This window comes from Oncorhynchus mykiss, chromosome 11 (genome assembly GCF_057628025.1).
Source record: "Oncorhynchus mykiss isolate SJ-2025 chromosome 11, ASM5762802v1, whole genome shotgun sequence".
Classification (NCBI taxonomy): Eukaryota; Metazoa; Chordata; class Actinopteri; order Salmoniformes; family Salmonidae; genus Oncorhynchus; species Oncorhynchus mykiss.
Genome location: NC_143032.1, coordinates 26312706 through 26333603, shown reverse-complemented (window position 1 = coordinate 26333603; position 20898 = coordinate 26312706). Strand labels below are relative to the sequence as shown.

Below are 20898 nucleotides of genomic sequence, written 5' to 3'. Positions count from 1 at the left end.
CTGCTGATTGTGAATAACTATATACTCTGATATATTCAGCATCATGCTCTTGTCATCACTATTCTTCACCGAGGAGGGTCAAACGCCAAAATAGACATAGTCGCTAGAAGGATTTATTTCTCCCCCAAAAAGTCACCTTCAAACCAGAGGACGTCTGAAGTCCATTGTGGCCCGTGGATAGAACTCGTAACATAGAACTCAGAATAAAAGGAAGGTGTAGAACACAGACTATACAGCCTCCAGTCAAGAACAAACCGCTTTCCACTTTCATCCTTTCCTTTTCTATGTTCATTGTCTCCTTGGAGCTGTAAAATAGCACTCACATTGGTAAGGGACAAGTGTTTCAGAAATTGAAAACACAAAAGGAAGAAGAAAGATTTTTAAAAAGAGGCCAAGAGACATCACAGTCACTCACAATGACAGCCGTGAGCGACAGAGCTGGAGAGAGATCGGGTGAGAGAACGGACAGAGAGAGAGACAGAGAGAGTGAGAGAGAGAGAGAGAGAGAGAGATGGGGAGAGAGAGAGAGAGAGAGAGAGAGATAGAGAGAGAGAGACGGAGAGAGAGAGAGAGAGAGAGAGACGGAGAGAGAGAGAGAGAGACGGAGAGAGAGAGAAGGAGAGAGAGAGAGAGAGACGGAGAGAGACAGAGAGAGAGCAATTTCAGAGGCGTCAAACTGAACAAAAGGATGCAGCGGACAGATCGGGACAAGGGGCTAGCCTAGTAGGAGTACTGTAGTCTTTTCATACTGGGACAGGGAAGTTGGGCCCTAATAAGTCTAGCTTCTCAGAGTAGGAGTGCTGATCTAGGACCAGTTTTTCATTTCAGATCACAATGAATACTGTTATATGGGCAGGTGGGGCCTGATCCTCGATCAGCAGTCAGTTTTACCTTCTGTCCGTGGCACTGAAAGGCACAACGTGGATCCCCAGAGGCCCGCCGACATTGGACACCTCTACCAGCTTTAGCATGTCACTGTGGGACAATGATGGATGAGGCAGTGGGTGAGAGGGACGGTGGGAGGGAGGAACGCATGTGTGAAATAAAAACAGAAACAGAAAAAATTGAGAATAACACAAAACAACAGGATAACATGACAGGTCTGGGAATGGAGCCTATATCTAGCAGCTAGGGAGATGCTACTGCAGTCACTCACTGGTCCAGTCCCAAATGACACTCTGTTCCCTTTGTAGCGCACTACTTTTGACCAAGGCCCATTGTGAATATTATAGGAAATAGGGTGCCATTTGGGATAAGAGCCCTATAGAGATTGGCTTTGGCTCAGCTATGCCTCTTCTCTCATGAAGCCATCCATTATACAGTCAGGCTGAGGAACCAGAGGTCGATTAAAGACCCAAATGGAGACTCCAATTAAGTGATTAAGATCAGGTCTTTGTGGGCTCTGCAGTAAAACTAGCCCCGATGAATTGGAAATGTGGAGGGATGCTTCAGCCCTGCAAATAAAGCTGCGAAGGCGTACGAGGGAGTCACATTAATAATAGTTAAATAATACATGGAAAATCACATGACTATGATGATGATGGTGGTAACACTGATGGTGGAGACATGCACTGAGTGTAAGGTGGTTTTGGACAATGAATCTGTAACTATGTAATAATGGTGTATATATTGAGTATAGAACATCTGATTCATGGACACGACAATGTTATGGAGTACTGAGATGAGTGAGTCTATATGGTGTATGCCTGTCATAAGAAGTGGTTATATTACAGGAAGAGAGAGAGTTGGGTGAGTCCATTCCTACCAGGAGGACGGTGGTGTGTAATGCACTTACTTCAGAGATAACGTTGGGGAGTGTTCCACACAGGAGTCGGCTCTCCCCACCGGCTCTATTCTCCCATTCCTCTCTTCCTGCTTCACCCTCTCCTCTTCCTCCTCCTCCTCCTAGACAGACATAAAGAGTGAGTGTGAGAGAAAGAGAGAGAGAAAGCGAGAGAGAGAGAGAACAAGGTGACAGGGAACATCAAAGACTATACTGGCGGTGACCTAAGCTGTCCTACCGTCTGCGTCTCTGCATCTCATCTCTTCTTTCCTCCCTTCTTTTTAATCCAATTACAGGAGAAGGAGAGTAATGGTCTCTGTTTTAGCGTTGGGGCTCTCTCTCGCTCTCTCTCCGCAACATCCGACAGAGGACAGCCAAGCAACACTGAAGTGGCCGTAATCGATTACTCATACTCAATCAATGTGGATGGGGGGGATGGGAGGAGGTAGCGGTTTGCCAGGTTCTTACAGTAATCTGATAAAGCGACGGGAGGATGAGACACAGGCCATTTGTTTCTTTCACTTTCTCTCTCTCTCTCCATTTCATTTACCCTTCTCCCTGTTCTTCAGCCAGGGCCATTAGCCATTATACCTCTCTGTCTCCCTGTTTACAGACATACTCAATATCAGACGGCTGGGGACCTTAGCATCCTCTGTGAGAAATAGGAAGTTCTTATACTGTATTAAAGAGATACATTCACAGTATTCATGATGCACGTAGATAACAATGTAGTGTCTTTACAGTGGTAGTACCAAAACAAAACAAACATTCATCCACAGCTGATTCATACGGTAGGTGTAATGGTGATATTTCGATCAAGAAGGTATGTGGTGATTCTTTGTTATAATGATGACATTCTGGGGGGTGGGGTTAGTATGTCTAGACACTTAGCAGAGAGGGAGAAGACCTGAAATGGTTTGTTAGCCTCTGATATTAATATGCCTACTGCCCCACCCCTACACCTTCCCTCCTCGCTGAAATGTCAAGCACATCTAAATAACCGCTCTGTTCGCTCTCTCATTCTCTTTTTATGGAAATGCATTCAGCCTTTTCAAACTGTGAACCCCTGCGACACGGGAGGGGTTTAGAGGGGGTACTGGGGCCCGTCGGGAGACTCGTATTCTTATTTATACATTTCCGAAGGTGAAGAGAGACTGACATGGGGTCATGACAATTTAATCAGAATACCGACAGAATCCTGCTGCCAAGCAGCTGCTGTATCCTCTATTAGGTGTTTCTATAAAAATGAGTCAATCACCTTTGTCCCCAATGCAAGGCCCCGGCTCTGTTGTTTTTAATTATGCGTCATGACAGGTCCCATGTGCCTCCTTGCTTTTATTCATATGCTTTCTATTGGAAAACAAGGGGGATACTGGCATACTGTACAGTGGGACCTCAACGGACCTGGCAACCCAAGGATACCTGGCAACCCGTGGAAGGCTTACATAAACTATAAACAGAGGACTGAAGGATAACATAATGGTGGAGGTGAAGGGAAAAGAAGGGAAGGAAGCATGTGATAATAGAAAAATAAATACAATCAGATCTCCAAAAGTGGAATACTGAGGGGGAGAAAGGGAAAAATATTTAAAAAATACAGAGTTAAAAAAATAAATTAAAAAAAAGGCAGATAATTTGCATAGAGCATGTATGCAGGGGAAGACGAATGGCGGAGTGCTCTTTGCTTGTTGCCTTTGACAATAGGGTTTAGATGGCTGGGTTGAAGCCGAGGAAGAGGTGGTGATTCACATTTATCATTACTGACACTGACAAGTAATTAACTCCCATAACAGTTGCTCTCGGTGACAAGTCTGGCTGTTTGTTGAGTGACAATTTTGTATGACATGAATGCATCTCTGCTCCCGAGAATCTCTATTCAGTGGAAAGGGAGACCTGTCGAGCTGAGGCTGAGCTAAGCGGTAGAGGTGGAGGAGTGGAGTGGATGACTGGAGGAGACGAGGAGTAGAGGAGAGAGCGAGGTATCAGTGTTTAGAGCTCATTGGTACACAGAGGTGAGGAGAGGTTTCTATCCATGGTTCACAACAGAGATAGGTAGCAAGATACCCACATGAAAAAAGTACTACACTATGGTATAAATAGAATAGTATTCACTGTAATGTTTTTGAAGACTTTACTGTAGTATTCACTGGACTAAAGTTATCAAAAACACGACAGTAAAAACTATTATTTACATTTAACTACAGAATAATTACTGAATTAAAAGAAAACAAGTATATACTAAATTAATGTAGCATTTTTGCAGATTGTGGTATACTGTAGTATTTACTGTAGCATGCTGTGGTATTTATTGTGTTTTGGCAGACTAATATTTTTTTGCATAAATGATTGTAGTATTTACTAGTGTTTCTGTTGTATTATCTTTGACATAGAAGCGGAGGCTGTCTCCTCGAAGAAACCTACTGGAGAAATTGTAAAGAGCAGGTTTTCCATAGCCTACCTGTAGGTAGGCAGGTATGACTGGGGTCTGAACAGATAGTTCAGAGCTTCTGCTCTGAACTAAAACCTGTAGAGAATACAATATAATTATGATTTATACTTGGCATATATGTTTCTCACTTATGAGTGGCACAAATTGGGATACGGGGTATGGGGGAGGGGAATGGGCAGAGTATATCATTAACTTTTAGGGGACTGCACTGTTTTTGCGGACATTCATGTAGTACTTAAGAAACAAAAGTTGGTAATGCTGTAGTATTTACTATAGTATACTACAGCATTCTATAGTAAGTACTACACATGATCGAGGGATACTACAGTGTGTAGTATAACACTCTACAATATACTACAGTTTACTACATAATTATATAGTAAGTGCTGTAGTCAAGTCTAGTATTTTTTTCATGTGGAGGGAGTGAGGGAGAGAGAAATACAAAAGAGAGAGTGAAAGAACGAGAGAGCAAGCGAGAGAGAGATATAGTAAGATAGATATAGTAGTCCCTTGAGGGATAACTGGTGACTGACATCCCTGATGGACTGATTGATTGAGTGACTCAGAAGCAGTGGGTGTCACTCTCTTCTTGTCACCAAGGGCAGAAAGAGCCTTACACTGGCTGCCAGCCCTGCTCTATTGTCCATCTGTCTCGCTCTCTGTCTCATTGCCAGTACTAAGCATTTAGTGACAGGAGAGGTGAGCCACTAGCTATCTATCTCTCTCCTTCTCTCTCAGGTGGGTTCTATGTATAGTGGACGAGGAGGGGGCTTGGTTTTAACTTTTTAGTTCCGTTACAATGAAGTAAAGCTTGTGCCTTTAACGATGTAACTACAGGGCCAATAAAGCTATTTTTAAATTCAATCTCTCTCTCCATCTCATTCCCCTGACTATAGTTGGCCGGACAATGCCTTCCTTCCTGATCAGAGGGGAAGTAGCTCTGCAGCGTTTCACCTCTCTCTGCACCTCACTTTAGGTCCTATCTATGTTGTGCAGAGTCAGACATGGTGGAGTGAAGGGGCCTGAGAGCACATCTCTCAACACATGGGGCTGGGATGGCTGTGTGCTGTGCGGGCATGGGGCTGGGTCAGAGCCAACTGCCTCTCCAACAATGATAGGAAGCACAGCGTTAGGAGCCTGGCGGTTAGACAGCCAGTGCATTAGATTATTGAAGCAGATATGAAACTTGGCTTGGCAGTCAGACGGGGAGGGAGTAGAGGGAGGGACTGTAAAGTGCAGAGTGCCGTTTCCTTTCACAGATTGAGTGGTGAGAGAGTGGACAGGGGGAATAAGGAGGACACGGGATAGGGCTGCTGGATGCAGGACTAGCTACCTGCTGGGTCACGGATTGACCCCGAAACAAACACATTGACGCATGGGTGCACATACATTGTCTGCTCGCTGGAGGGTTGGTGGTAAGGGTGTGTGTCGAGTAACCTTCCATCAGATCCCATCCTGAAGGAAACACTGGAATGGCCAAAACGAAATACTGGAATGGCCAATAAGAAACACTGGAATGGCCAATAAGAAACACTGGGATGGCCAAAAATAAATACTGGAATGGCCAATAAGAAACACTGGGATGGCCAATAAGAAACACTGGAATGGCCAAAAAGAAACACTGGAATGCCCAAAAAGAAACACTGGAATGACCAATAAGAAACACTGGAATGCCCAAAAAGAAACACTGGAATGGCCAATAAGAAACACTGGAATGGCCAATAAGAAACACTGGAATGACCAAAAAGAAACACTGGAATGGCCAAAAAGAAACACTGGAATGGCCAAAAAGAAACACTGGAATGGCCAATAAGAAATACTGGAATGGCCAAAAAGAAACACTGGAATGGCCAATAAGAAACACTGGGATGGCCAAAAAAAAACACTGGAATGGCCAAAAAAAAACACTGGAATGACCAAAAAGAAACACTGGAATGGCCAAAAAGAAACACTGGAATGACCAATAAGAAACACTGGGATGGCCAATAAGAAATACTGGAATGGCCAATCAGAAACACTGGAATGGCCAATAAGAAATACTGGAATGGCCAATAAGAAACACTGGGATGGCCAATCAGAAACACTGGAATGGCCAATAAGAAATACTGGAATGGCCAATAAGAAACACTGGAATGGCCAATAAGAAACACTGGGATGGCCAATCAGAAACACTGGAATGGCCAATAAGAAATACTGGAATGGCCAATAAGAAACACTGGAATGGCCAATAAGAAATACTGGAATGGCCAATAAGAAATACTGGAATGGCCAATAAGAAACACTGGAATGGCCAATAAGAAACACTGGGATGGCCAATCAGAAACACTGGAATGGCCAATAAGAAATACTGGAATGGCCAATAAGAAACACTGGAATGGCCAATAAGAAATACTGGAATGGCCAATAAGAAACACTGGAATGGCCAATAAGAAACACTGGGATGGCCAATAAGAAACACTGGGATGGCCAATAAGAAATACTGGAATGACCAATAAGAAACACTGGGATAGCCAAAAAAAAAACACTGGAATGGCCAAAAAGAAACACTGGAATGGCCAAAAAGAAACACTGGAATGGCCAAGTGTAACAAACACTTTGACGTGTGAAAAGAAATCCATATTATGATGTTGAAATGAGGAAGGGGAAGAGGGTGAAGGAAGGGTGGAGGGAGGCTTTCCTCTCATTCACAAAGGTCAAGGCCAATAATTGCATCCTCATTACATGATAGAGCTAATGTGGTTACAGTGCAGTCCAAGAGACAGAGACAAATGAGACCATACTGGCACCATGTCTGGCATAACATGACAGAGTGGACATTGCTTCTCTAGTCACCATAATGCAAGGACAACTACAGTATAACTACAGTAAAGAGATACCGTCAGTAAAGGCTTCCTAAAGCCTTTAAATCAGGGTAAAATCCAATTGAAGTTTAATAAAAATGAAATAACTGAAATAATGGCATCTACAGTATTTTCAATGATTTCTCAATAAACTGAAAATAAACATTACATTTCAGAATTTTAACTTCAAATCACTTCCTGAACCAACACCCTACATTAAAACCTTGACTACACTGCTGAATCGTGACTCAAATGACTGGGATTCACTCTTAAACAGATCCTGTCAACAATTATTTTTCCAACTGTCATTCAAGTTTAATTTGTCACGTGCACAAGTGCAGTGAAATGTTTAACTTGCAAGCCCTACCCAACAGTGCAGTATTCAATATCAAAATAGCATAAACAAATAAACTCTGGGGAAAAAAAAGTCCTCTCACTGTCAACTGCGTTTATTTTCAGCAAACTTAACATGTGTAAATATTTGTAATGAACATAACAAGATTCAAAAACTGAGACATAAACTGAACAAGTTCCACAGACATGTGACTAACATACAGTGCCTTGCGAAAGTATTCGGCCCCTTTGAACTTTGCGACCTTTTGCCACATTTCAGGCTTCAAACATAAAGATATAAAACTGTATTTTTTTGTGAAGAATCAACAACAAGTGGGACACAATCATGAAGTGGAACGACATTTATTGGATATTTCAAACTTTTTTAACAAATCAAAAACTGAAAAATTGGCCGTGCAAAATTATTCAGCCCCTTTACTTTCAGTGCAGCAAACTCTCTCCAGAAGTTCAGTGAGGATCTCTGAATGATCCAATGTTGACCTAAATGACTAATGATGATAAATACAATCCACCTGTGTGTAATCAAGTCTCCGTATAAATGCACCTGCTCTGTGATAGTCTCAGAGGTCCGTTAAAAGCGCAGAGAGCATCATGAAGAACAAGGAACACACCAGGCAGGTCCGAGATACTGTTGTGAAGAAGTTTAAAGCCGGATTTGGATACAAAAAGATTTCCCAAGCTTTAAACATCCCAAGGAGCACTGTGCAAGCGATAATATTGAAATGGAAGGAGTATCAGACCACTGCAAATCTACCAAGACCTGGCCGTCCCTCTAAACTTTCAGCTCTTACAAGGAGAAGACTGATCAGAGATGCAGCCAAGAGGCCCATGATCACTCTGGATGAACTGCAGAGATCTACAGCTGAGGTGGGAGACTCTGTCCATAGGACAACAATCAGTCGTATATTGCACAAATCTGGCCTTTATGGAAGAGTGGCAAGAAGAAAGACATTTCTTAAAGATATCCATAAAAATTGTTGTTTAAAGTTTGCCACAAGCCACCTGGGAGACACACCAAACATGTGGAAGAAGGTGCTCTGGTCAGATGAAACCAAAATTGAACTTTTTGGCAACAATGCAAAACGTTGTGTTTGGCGTAAAAGCAACACACCATCCCCACTGTCAAACATGGTGGTGGCAGCATCATGGTTTGGGCCTGCTTTTCTTCAGCAGGGACAGGGAAGATGGTTAAAATTGATGGGAAGATGGATGGAGCCAAATACAGGACCATTCTGGAAGAAAACCTGATGGAGTCTGCAAAAGACCTGAGACTGGGACGGAGATTTGTCTTCCAACAAGACAATGATCCAAAACATAAAGCAAAATCTACAATGGAATGGTTCAAAAATAAACATATCCAGGTGTTAGAATGGCCAAGTCAAAGTCCAGACCTGAATCCAATCGAGAATCTGTGGAAAGAACTGAAAACTGCTGTTCACAAATGCTCTCCATCCAACCTCACTGAGCTCGAGCTGTTTTGCAAGGAGGAATGGGAAAAAATGTCAGTCTCTCGATGTGCAAAACTGATAGAGACATACCCCAAGCGACTTACAGCTGTAATCGCAACAAAAGGTGGCGCAACAAAGTATTAACTTAAGGGGGCTGAATAATTTTGCACGCCCAATTTTTCAGTTTTTGATTTGTTAAAAAAGTTTGAAATATCCAATAAATGTCGTTCCACTTCATGATTGTGTCCCACTTGTTGTTGATTCTTCACAAAAAAATACAGTTTTATATCTTTATGTTTGAAGCCTGAAATGTGGCAAAAGGTCGCAAAGTTCAAGGGGGCCGAATACTTTCGCAAGGCACTGTAAATGGAATAATGTGTCCCTGAACAAAGGGGGGGTTCAAAATCAAAAGTAACAGTCGGTATCTGGTGTGGCCACCAGCTGCATTAAGTACAGCAGTGCATCTCCTCCTCATGGACTGCAGCAGATTTGCCAGTTCTTGCTGTGAGATGTTACCCCACCCTTCCACCAAGGCACCTGCAAGTTCCCGGACATTTCTGGGGGCAATGGCCCTCGTCCTCCCATCCAACAGGTCCCAGACGTGCTCAATGGGATTGAGATCCGGGCTCTTCTCTGGCCATGGCAGAACACTGACATTCCTGTCTTGCAGGAAATCACGCACAGAACGAGCAGTATGGCTTGTGGCATTGTCATGCTGGAGGGTCATGTCAGGATGAGCCTGCAGGAAGGGCACCACATGAGGGAGGAGGATGTCTTCCCTGTAACGCACAGCATCGAGACTACCTGCAATGACAACAAGCTCAGTCCGATGATGCTGTGACATACCACCCCAGACCATGACGGATCCTCCACCTCCAAATCGATCCTGCTCCAGAGTGCAGGCCTCGGTGTAACGCTCATTCCTTCGACGATAAACGCAAATCCGACCATCACCCCTGGTGAGAGAAAACCGCGACTCGTCAGTGAAGAGCAGTTTTTGCCAGTCCTGTCTGGTCCAGCAATGGTGGGTTTGTGCCCATAGGCAACATTGTTGCCGTTGATGTCTGGTGAGGACCTGCCTTACAACATTCCTAAGGCACGTTCAAGCAAAGGAGCAGGGAAACTGGGCATCTTTCTTTTGGTGTTTTTCAGAGTCAGGAGAAAGGCCTCTTTAGTGTCCTAAGTATTCACAACTGTAACCTTAATTGCCTACCGTCTATAAGCTGTTAGTGTCTTAACGACCGTTCCACAGGTGCATGTTCATTAAATGTTTAGGGTTCATTGAACAAGCATGGGAAACAGTGTTTAAACGCTTTACAATGAAGATCTGTGAAGTTATTTAGATTTTTATGAATTTTCTTTGAAAGACAGGGTCCTGAAAAAGGGACGTTTCTTTTTTTTCTAAGTTTATATAAATAAAACTACAGTATATAGACCAAATTTGAGTGGTCTCATTGTAACAAAGGTCTTATTGTACGAGTTCAGTTATTTTCAACCAGAGTGACCATATAGATCATGTAAGACTGCCCTCCCTGGACAAAAGAGAATTGTGGATTTCAATAATTCATATCCTTTTAAAGCTCTGGGTCTAACCATAGAGCATTCCTTCCTAACCTGACTGTTATTGATGAGGGCTCGAACATTTGAGTCTCCGTCCGCTTGAGATTTTGTTATTGACTCAGTGATTGATTTAAGCCCTTATAATTAGCTGTCCCTAATTGAATTAATGTTCCATTTAACGATACAGCAGCCCAGAGCAGAGGGAAGCCGTGTCATTGATAGATCTGCCTGGACTCATATGAAATCCTGGTTGGCAGATGATGTACTGTAACACAGATGCAATTCATTGACAGAGAAGAAGGAAGAAACAAACTATCCCCTCCGGTCCAGTTCTCCAAATGCCAGTCTTGTCTGCAACACACAACACACCCTTTCAGACTGATGTGGACAAATGTGACCCAGGTAGGCTCACATCTCTGATTTAATTTGCTTAATAGCATTAAGAACCTGTTTGGGCTTTAATTTGCTTAAAGTAAATCCACGTCATACAGAATGCAAACTTTTATACCCTATTAGCGGTGTGTCTTAAAACCAAAGGCAGACAGGGAGATTTAAAGGTTTGATGTCTTTGTTGATTAAAAGGGGAGAAAACTACATCAACTCGACTAGAAATAGAACTGGGGGCGAATGTGAAGTTTACGACATCTGAGATTCAGTGCCAGGAAAATAGATTTCATTAGCCAGTAATGGAGCTTGGTGTGTTTCCTAACTGCATTATGGGTAGCTGATTCCTGCATCCCTGTTGGCATCTCTGCTGCCCCCTGATTGGCTGAAGCCTCTTTTCCTGGACTGATGATTAAGAACGTCGTGCTTTGGTCAGCGAGATCAAAAAGACAGCATAGAAAAAACACAGCGGCCACAGCGAAACAAACTTATCCGTTACTCCGATAAAGTACTTGTTCGTCTTGTTTTACTCTCATCTTGGATATCGTTTCTCAAAAGGAATAGTGTTATAATGAATCTATACTGTATCTTAGATATCGTTTATCAAAAGGAATAGTACATTAATCCCTACTTGGGAACGGGGAGTCAGTCGTCTGCTTTGAACAGTTCTGAGCCCATGGGTTCTGAGTCAGAATCAGAGAGGAGAACACGTCCTCATCAGAGAGTCAGCCTGTGTTTCTCCCCATCGGCAGAGACACGGACAGCCGGCCTACACAGGGTTACTCTACTGTCATTTCTTTCCCGTGTGTGTGTGTGTGTGTGTGTGTGTGTGTGTGTGTGTGTGTGTGTGTGTGTGTGTGAAGCTCTCTCTGCAGAATCAGAATCTAATAATTTCCTCAGTAGATGCTGTGCTAGACAGAATATAGCTGCTGTACATTAGAGTTGTATTGGAGACCTACTATTGTAGCAATGCAAGTGTTCTGCGTCCGCCCTGGGCCTCTCCTGTTGGGTATGACTTTGACTTCAGCTCTCAGCAAATTAATGAAATGGGTTAATCCTATTTTTGCATTAAGGATTTACACACTTTTCTTGGTTCTCTGAAGAGTTGTCAATGGTGTGGCTTTATTGAGAGGCCTTAGTAATTGCAAGGGCTGCATGTCTTTCCCTTGCCTGACTAACCACTTGACATTAATGGAAATTGCACGTGGCTCTCCTCTTGTTGAGATCTTAGTTGTTCTTCCACACAACGAATCATCTGATATGCACATGTAGTATTATCACATGTGGAAATAATCATACATTGATGATAACTGTCTGATACGCTCATAGACAGTATGGTTTATGCCTTCATACTCGCCCACCATTACCGCCACAGAGAAAAAGTGAATGGCAACGTGAATTACATTATCAGGACCGTCTCAGTGTCCACATAATGATGTTATCTCTGGCTTCTGCCTTTTTAACCTTCCTTAAACCCAACATAAATGTAAATAACAGTCTAAAACTGTCTGATGACTCGGGACGGGTTGATGCATTGGCTGCGTTAATAGGGTAGTTAAGATGGCTGATTCAAATGACCTGACAACTCTGAGGGAAGAGGGGTTAATGACAGGGGAGCAACAGTCACATCCAATCTAATCACAGAGATGTTTTGGGGGTCTAATTTGGGATAATGGCAGTTAGCTCTGAGGGATGGGTGACATGGGAAGGAAAATGGGCTTTTGTACAGTCTCACATTTGACTGGGTTTTGAGGAGGTCAAGTTGTTTTGCAATCAACATATCTGTGGCATATCCTCAACTTGGCCTTATGGTCAAGGAACAACAACTTTTAGAAGGATAGTATCCTTTTCTCTAGCGTCTGAGGCTATGTACCAAATGGCACACTTTGCCCTATGGGCCCTGGTCAAAAGTAGTGCACTACATAGGGATTTGCCATTTGGGATGCACTCTGTCCCTTACTTGATTAAGCAAGGTGAGGTGTGTTTGTGTCCCAACTCAATCTCTAGGTTGAGCGTGAACTGTGGAGCTGAATGGATGAGTGTGAGGCTTGGTCATGAACTGAGCATTAACATGTGGTACATTTAAACAATAAGGCACCTCAGGGGTTTGTGGTATATGGTCAGTATACTATGGCTAAGGGCTGTTATTAGGCACGATGCAACGCCCTTAGCCATAGTATACCGACCATAAACCCTTGAGGTGCCTTAATGCTATTTTTAACTGGTTAACAACGTCATTAGAAGAGTCTAAATAAATGTCTTGTCATACCTGTGGTATAAGGTCCTGATAGACCCTGACTGACAGCCAATCAGCATTCCAGGCTCGAACCATCCAGTTTACAATAAGCATTAACTCAAGTCTAAAGTAATAACTGAGCTCTACACGAACTGAACTCTGTGGATCTTTTCACTTGAACTGAGCTCTGTGGTAATTTTAGCAGATTAATCATCATTTTGAGCTGATTAGGGGCCAGGACAGTCTCGTCTTCTCTGCTCTGAACATCTAATCCATCTCTCAGAGTGTCTGTGAAGGTCAGTGAGCGTCTCTCCCGTTAGATACCGTCAGACTGACACAGAGACATACATGTATGTCAGTATTTCAATGACGTGTAAAACAGATAGAGGACACTCAAGGTTCAAACAGCTGAACTGTAACTAAATATACCTATTCCACGGTATCTCATGTGAGCCCTGGTCAAACGTAATGCACTAAAAAAGAAAGAGGGCGCAACTCGGGACACACCCTAGAAATTCCAATTCTAATTGAAATGAAATGGAATTGATCCCATCCCTGCAGGGAGTCAACCAGTATCTAAAGCAGAGAGCAGAGACACACCATGTCTCGCCATTAGTATGCTACAGGTTGTTTCCTGTGCAGACCTCATCATAGACACCTCAAAGAGGTAAGTCTGAAGGAGGATGATTGATGTGGTCCTATGAATGACTGAACAGGAGCAGAGTACACACTAGAGATAGTCATTACCGAGGAGCCAGTCTATTCCTCAGATTAACTTTTGTTTGCTGTGTTGCCCTGAGAGCTTCATTTTCAAGATGGTGGGAGGAGGTGCTGAGCGGAGAGTGGCGCTTCGTTCATTTATTTTTAATTGCTGGAGTCTGAGATTCTGGGGGTCGGGATTCATTTGGTTGTGTCCTCGCTCTATGGGTGGGTAAATGAAGTGGACTCAGAGAGGACCGGTAATGAAATGAGGTCCCAGCGGACGCACTGTTTGACTACTCTTCTTCCAGGACAAATAGGACTGGGGGACTATCTGGAGGTGAGGGGGGAAAGGAGTGAATTTGAGTTCAAATCAGTATCTGCAAACAAATGTTCTTGAGAGGGAATATATATATATATATATATATAGATATATATATATATACACACACACACACAGTGGGGAGAACAAGTATTTGATACACTGCCGATTTTGCAGGTTTTCCTACTTACAAATGCAAATTAATTACTTAAAAATTATACAATGTGATTTTCTGTTTTTTTGTTTTAGATTCCGTCTCTCACAGTTGAAGTGTACCTATGCTAAAAATTACAGACCTCTACATGATTTGTAAGTAGGAAAACCTGCAAAATCGGCAGTGTATCAAATACTTGTTCTCCCCACTGTATATATATATATATATATATATATATCCACACAGTGAACTAAAATATAAATGCAACATGTAAAGTGCTGGTCCCATTTTTTTATGAGCTGAAATAAAACAAAAAGCTTTCTCAAAAATTTGGTTCACAAATTTGTTTACATCCCTGTCAGTGAGAATTTCTCCTTTGCCAAGCTAATCCATCCACCTGGGCAGGTGTGGCATATCAATAAGCTGATTATAAACAGCATGATAATTACACAGGTGCACCTTGTGCTGGGTTCAATAAAAGGCCACTCTAAAATGTACATTTTTGTTACACAACACAAGGCAACAGATGTCTCAAGTTTTGAGGGAGTGTGTAATTGACATGCTGACTGCAGGAATGTCAACCAGAGCTGTTGCCTGATAATTTTATATTATTTTCTCTACGATAAGCGACCTCCAACGTCATTTTACATTATTTGGCAGTACGTCCAACTGGAGATGACGTGTAACCATGCCAGCCCAGGACCTCCACTTCAGGCTTCTTCACCTGCGGGATCGTCTGAGGAGGGGGATGATGAGGAATATTATTATTATTACTATCCAGTTTGAGTGTTTGTTGCAGCTCGTTCCAGTCGCTAGCTGCAGCGAACTGAAAAGAGGAGCGACCCAGGGATGTGTGCGCTTTGGGGACCTTTAACAGAATGTGACTGGCAGAACGGGGGTTGTATGTGGAGGATGAGGGCTGCAGTAGCTATCTCAGGGGGGAGTGAAGCCTAAGAGGGTTTTATAAATAAGCATAAATTAGTTGGTCTTGAGACGGGTATACAGAGATGACCAGTTTACAGAAGAGCATAGAGTGTAGTAATGTGTCCTATAAGGAGCCTTTCTGTCTGTAATAAAGTCCTCAAACTAATTTTGATTACTTGTCCTCTCTGATGTATTGTTGTCTCTACCTTCTTGCCATTTGTGCTGTTGTCTGTGCCCAATAATGTTTGTACCCTGTTTTATGCTGCTACTGTGTTGTGCTGCTGCCATATTGCATTGCTACCATGTTGTTGTCATGTTGTGTTGCTAGCATGCTGTGTTTTTTATATGTTGTTGCCCTGCTATGTTGTCGTCTTAGGTCTCTCTTTATGTAGTGTTTGGATGTCACTCTTGTCGTGATGTGTGTGTTGTCCTATATTTAAAAAAAGATGCATCCCAGCCCACGTCCCCGCAGGAGGCCTTTTGCCTTTTGGTATGCCGTCATTGTAAATTAGAATTAGTTCTTAACTGGCTTACCTTGTTAAATAAAGGTTAAATCAAATAAATAAAATACATTGGCTGGGCCTGGCCCCCCAGTGGGTGGACCTCGTTCCCAAGTGGGTGGACCTGGCTCCCCAGTGGGTGAATCTGGTTCCCCAGTGGGTGGACCTGGTTACTCAATGGGTGGACCTGGCTCCCCAGTGGGTGGACCTGGCTCCCCAGTGGGTGGACCTGGCTCCCAAGTGGATGAGCTGATGCCCTCCCAGGACCACCCATGGCTGCGCCGCTGCCCAGTCATGTGAAATCCATAGAATAGGGCCTAATTGATCTATTTCAATTGACTGATTTCCTTCTATGAAGTATACCTCACTAAAACCTTTGAAATTGTTGGATGTTGCAATATTTTTGTTCAGTATAGAAAAGCAACAACCATTGTGTCTATTTAGGTAAACATATTAACATCCTGTATACTCTTTGCCAATGAAATACTAGTTTACTGAGCTATCTGCTTACTTTTAGACCAATCATGCAAAAACGTCAAGTCAGATTCATGTCGCCTACAATTCAAGACAGCACCGCAACCTCTCAGGCCTTATCCATGGCAAGCCTAATGGAAGGAGAAAGCAGATTGGTTCTAGTGGAAATCCTGAATATATTTAGGGAATAACTGAGCACATTTTAATGCATAACAACAAGGTCTACACACACACACACACACACACACACACACACACACACACACAAAAACTGTATATGTAAGACGGAAGAAATGTCAGAAGGAGAAAAGCACAGTGGCGAGACAATGAATCTATCGCAATGCTGTTTTTTTTTTTAATGAGCCACTTATATCCAAGATATTTCAACTAAATGTGACCAACCTACCTAAATCGTATTGTATGAATGCATTTCTCCATCTAAAAAGGTAATGAAAAAAGTATCCAGTATCCACAGACACTGGCTTAAGCCTCAGTGGGCTCACCTGCATGCTATAGGCCAGTGGAGACCAGGCCAAGCCAGCTGGAGCTAACCACAAGACAAAAGAGGACAAGAGAACACAGCCAGCACCCTGGCTGTGAATTTGTGTCGTCACACAAAGGACATTTTTCATCGCTCTCTCCTTCTTGCTCTCCTTTCTCAGTGTCACATAAAAAACATCCCATTGCCCCCATTCAACCGCCACCCGCTTTTGTTTCCCATTGATGCAAATTAAATGTGGCTCTTTGCTTTAAATGGAGAATGGACCTTCCTGCCTGGCCCTTCCACACAAGCACGCCCACACCCACACTCCCTGGGCTTGAGATGTTTACTGCAGGCTAGAGCCATGTTACATTCCTACAGCAATTTAAAATCTGTGGCCCTCTAACGGGAACCAATAAAACAGTGTGAAAAGCTCATTGTGACACTGGACCTCATTGTGCCAGTGTGGAATCATTGGAGCACAGGGAAGGGAAACGAACGAAACATAAAAGAGAGAGGAGCGAAAAGAAGAGAGAGAAGAGAGAGTGTAAAAAGGTGTGTGAGAGAGAGAGGGAGTGGAGAGAGAGAAAGAAAAGGGAAATCAAATAAATAGTGTTGAATTATTCAGCACTGAGGGAAATCGGATCCTGTCAATCACCTAAAGTCCATCTTTTGCCCCACTGCAAACCCTGGCAGGGAAATAAATGGTGCTTAACCGGTTAGCCTAATAGGCGTGGCAGAATATGGCTCTTATTAGCTCTCAAATAGTGCATTTGCATTGTGGAAGTTGGACTGCATGGTTCTGTCCCAAATGGCACCCTATTACCATGATAGTGCACTACTTTTGACCAGGCCCCATAGGGTAGTGCACTATAAAGAAAATAGGGTGCATACCATTTGTGCACTGCACTGCAGCATGTCCTTTTTCTTTCCTGGTTTTGACTGCTTAATTGCCTCCAGGTGATGATTATTCAGCTTGGAACTACAGAGAGACACTACTTAATGTCAAAGTGGCTCTCTAAAGGAACTTTTTGTGTCTGCCCTTAAATGAGCAATTTGATGTACTGCAAAGTTTTTGAGAGCGTAGCTACTGTAATTTCTACGGACTGTCAACAATAGCTGCCTGGACAAAGTCAGCTCCATTTGTAAATGTCCTTTGAGCAGACCAGACAGGCTTGCCTTAAAATATTTGACTCTCTTTCATACTATGACTAGGCAGAATACTCTGAAGGCTTTTCAGCAGTAGGCCTCCAGTATGCAATATAACTAGAAGTGAGCAGTAGAATCCTTGCTTTTAGACTGATTTAATGGAAAAGAAATAACGCTAATATTGCTTCTCCTAGTCCGGTTGTCAATCTCTTCTTTGATTCAACGTACACTCTAAACACATTTCATACAAATAAGGGTAATAACATATCGACTTCCTTGTTTTACAGTACTTCCATGTCTGACTCTGTGTTGCTGTTGCTTGGTCCAACTTTTCCCCGTACGAGGCACGCTAGGGCCTTCTATTCCCACAAGTCATTATGGTGTGGTGCTAAGGTGCTCCTGCTTCCTATGATTTGTAGCTAATGAGCTGGCACCCCTGCCCATGTTCAATTATTCTCATCGAGAAAGTGATTTCTCACTCCACGGAGCAAATCGGAAAACTCACTCGCTAATTCTAATCAGGACGTGGAAAGAAATGTCCCATAAATAAGGTGATGATAAAATATGCTGGAGCAGGTTGAGATGGAGGTGGAGGGAGATTGAGGGAGAGAGAGTGAGAGCAAAGAGAGAGAGAGACATGAGAGAGAGAGAGACATGAGAGAGAGAGAGAGAGAGAGAGAGAGAGAGAGAGAGAGAGGAGATGGAGAGAGAGAGAGAGATAGAGAGAGAGAGGGGAGATGGAGAGAGAGAAACAATGCCTTTCACCCCTTAAAGTAACCTCAGCATAGTTTCACTTGATGTCGTCAGCTTTGACGTGCATGGCAGAGATGTCTCCGCTCTACACTTCTCCAGATCTGTTTACTGACAGCGAAACATTCCAGACAGACTGTTGCTGTTGTTCATTCTGAAGGGCCAAATGAAGGAGGTAGGAAAAGCTGCCTGAGTGGTAATCAGGTGTGGCGAGAGGGAAGAAGAAAAAGATAATCGACATGAGTGCAAGACAGGTGAGTGTTTGTCTGTGCGTTTATGCATGTGCCTGTGTCCATGCATTTAGACATGTGAAGGAGACACAAAAAGGCAGTGGCTCTTTGAGCAACACAGCCAACTGATTGCTAATGACTACTTTAACACAAAGGGAGGGACATTGACAGGTAGACCTGCTATCGGAATCACCAGTCCCCACTCCCCCCCTCCCCACTCTCTCTCTCTCTCTCAGAGCGGCGGAGGCTAGCTGGGGGTAAATTAGTCCTGAGAAATAAGTATCAGACAGGCTGCAGGGACAACCAAAAAATGTGCAGGAACAGCCCAAAAAGCTCCAAACGGTACAAATGAGATAAGAAAAATAAAAGTGGCTCCAAAACATTCGGCAGAGTTGGCTGTGAGTTAGGAAAGGAGAGAAAGAGAGAGAGAAAGAGAGAGAGATACTTTCAAGGGGACCGGGAAAGGCCAAAGGGGCAAACTGTGTGGGAAGATATCTGAGAGCAGGGGACTTTAATTGTGCTGCTTCCAATGCTGTTTGCATTAAAAGCCTGACGATTGTTATGCCTTTATAATGCAGTCCCAGCCATAGGCCGTTTCAGACACGTAGGCTACAGTCCCAGGGAGAAACGATTGTCTGGGCCATTATGACTCAGATTAAGTTGTCAAATTAAGGCAGAACTTTACTGGTGTGAAGGGCGAGAGGAAGAGGTGAAGAGAATTCTGGATCCCAATAGAGCGAACATATATTACAGTAAGAGGAGAAGAGAGCAAACCCTGGGTAAAAGCTGTTTAACTAGGCCTATTTACTTTAAAAACTAGTAGAAATACAGTGTTTGGAAAATAACCTCCTAATTGGTGTGTGTTTGATAAGACAATAAAATATCTGCGAAATGATAATGGAATTACACTGTAAAAATAGAAAGTCTCAAAACACCATGATTGTGTACTGAAACCATGAAAAGTAGTGCATCTCAGCTGACATCTGGTGTTTGGAGGGTGTTTGAATGTAAACCCTATGGAAGTGTTTTAATACTCAGAATGTGTTTTAAAACAGAAATGAAGTACTCTAAAACACCCAAAGTGGTTCTTTAACCTTAATATTGGTTTGGGGGTTTCAGTGCATGTAAAAGGCAGCATCAAAACACAAACTATCTCTCATACAATCAATGGTTAAGAAATACAAATGGTTTATAGCCTAAATATAGATTTATGATAATAGATACAATTGTTCTATGTTTATTTAGACAGATTATAAAAGGAAAGGGCAGTAAGATGGTCCATTTTGGGGGAATTTTACCCACTCGACCACACAGCAAGAAATTATTCTGGGGTAGCAGAATGACTCATGGCACATGTGACCTGTTGGTCACCACCTAACAACGACCATACCATGACCCTAGAAGTGACCACTGACCAGGATGAAAAGGTGAGGACAGAGGAGTGTGGGATGTTATCTGTCATCTCAGGCGGAAGACGGCAATAAGACCCTATCCCCAAGCACCATATTAACCCTGTCCTGGGCGTCCCCAAGCACCGGTTTGACCCCAGGTGACTGGAACCCAACACTTGACCCTCACCATGGCCACCTACTTATGTTGATGGGTTAGTGGATGCTGTGTCATAAATAGGATCAGGAAATAGTCCTGACCTGGTGACTTGACCAGGAACGACTCTGGTCTCGAGTTAAAACTTTTATTGGTCAGGAAAACCTCCTATCTGCAGTTAAAACATCTCAGCAGTAGTCTGACTCTCTGTCTGACAAATGACTGCTGCTCCCTCCCTCTCCTCTCCTCTCAGGGGGTTGTGGAGTGGCGTTGTGTTAGTCCATTGTGCCGGCAGGTTAATGGACGAGAACAGTTCCAGCTCACTGGCTGGTCTTCACAGGAGAGCAGAAGAGGGGAGCGAAGAGGAGGGGAGGGGAGAGGCACCAGTGCTCTTTGAACACAGACACACAGCCACTCCTACCTCTAACAGGTGCTGGGCTGGTGGGAATGAGAGATACATGGGTGGAGATGGAGGGGGGCAGTGGTCTGGGAGAAGGAGGGAAGGGAGGGGAAGACATGAGGAATGGAGGGAGGCTGGAAGGTACTATAAAACAGGTAAAAGAGAGGGAGGGATGGGGGGAAGGAGAGATAAAGGGATGGAGGGGCAATTGCTGAG

At 43.3% G+C, this 20898-nt stretch overlaps 1 protein-coding gene across 4 annotated transcripts in view; it reads right to left on the bottom strand.

Annotated features, from left to right (window-relative positions):
• Positions 1–20898, bottom strand: part of LOC110535542 (partitioning defective 3 homolog) — a 546846-nt gene that overhangs the window by 290261 nt on the left and 235687 nt on the right. For all 4 annotated transcript variants that reach the window (XM_036935238.2, XM_036935240.2, XM_090189781.1 and 1 more), the window contains 2 exons: positions 1796–1905; positions 892–975 (listed from right to left, as the gene is read on the bottom strand). In XM_036935238.2, the coding sequence (XP_036791133.2) occupies positions 892–975; positions 1796–1905 (194 nt within the window). The remainder of the gene's footprint in view (positions 1–891; positions 976–1795; positions 1906–20898) is intronic.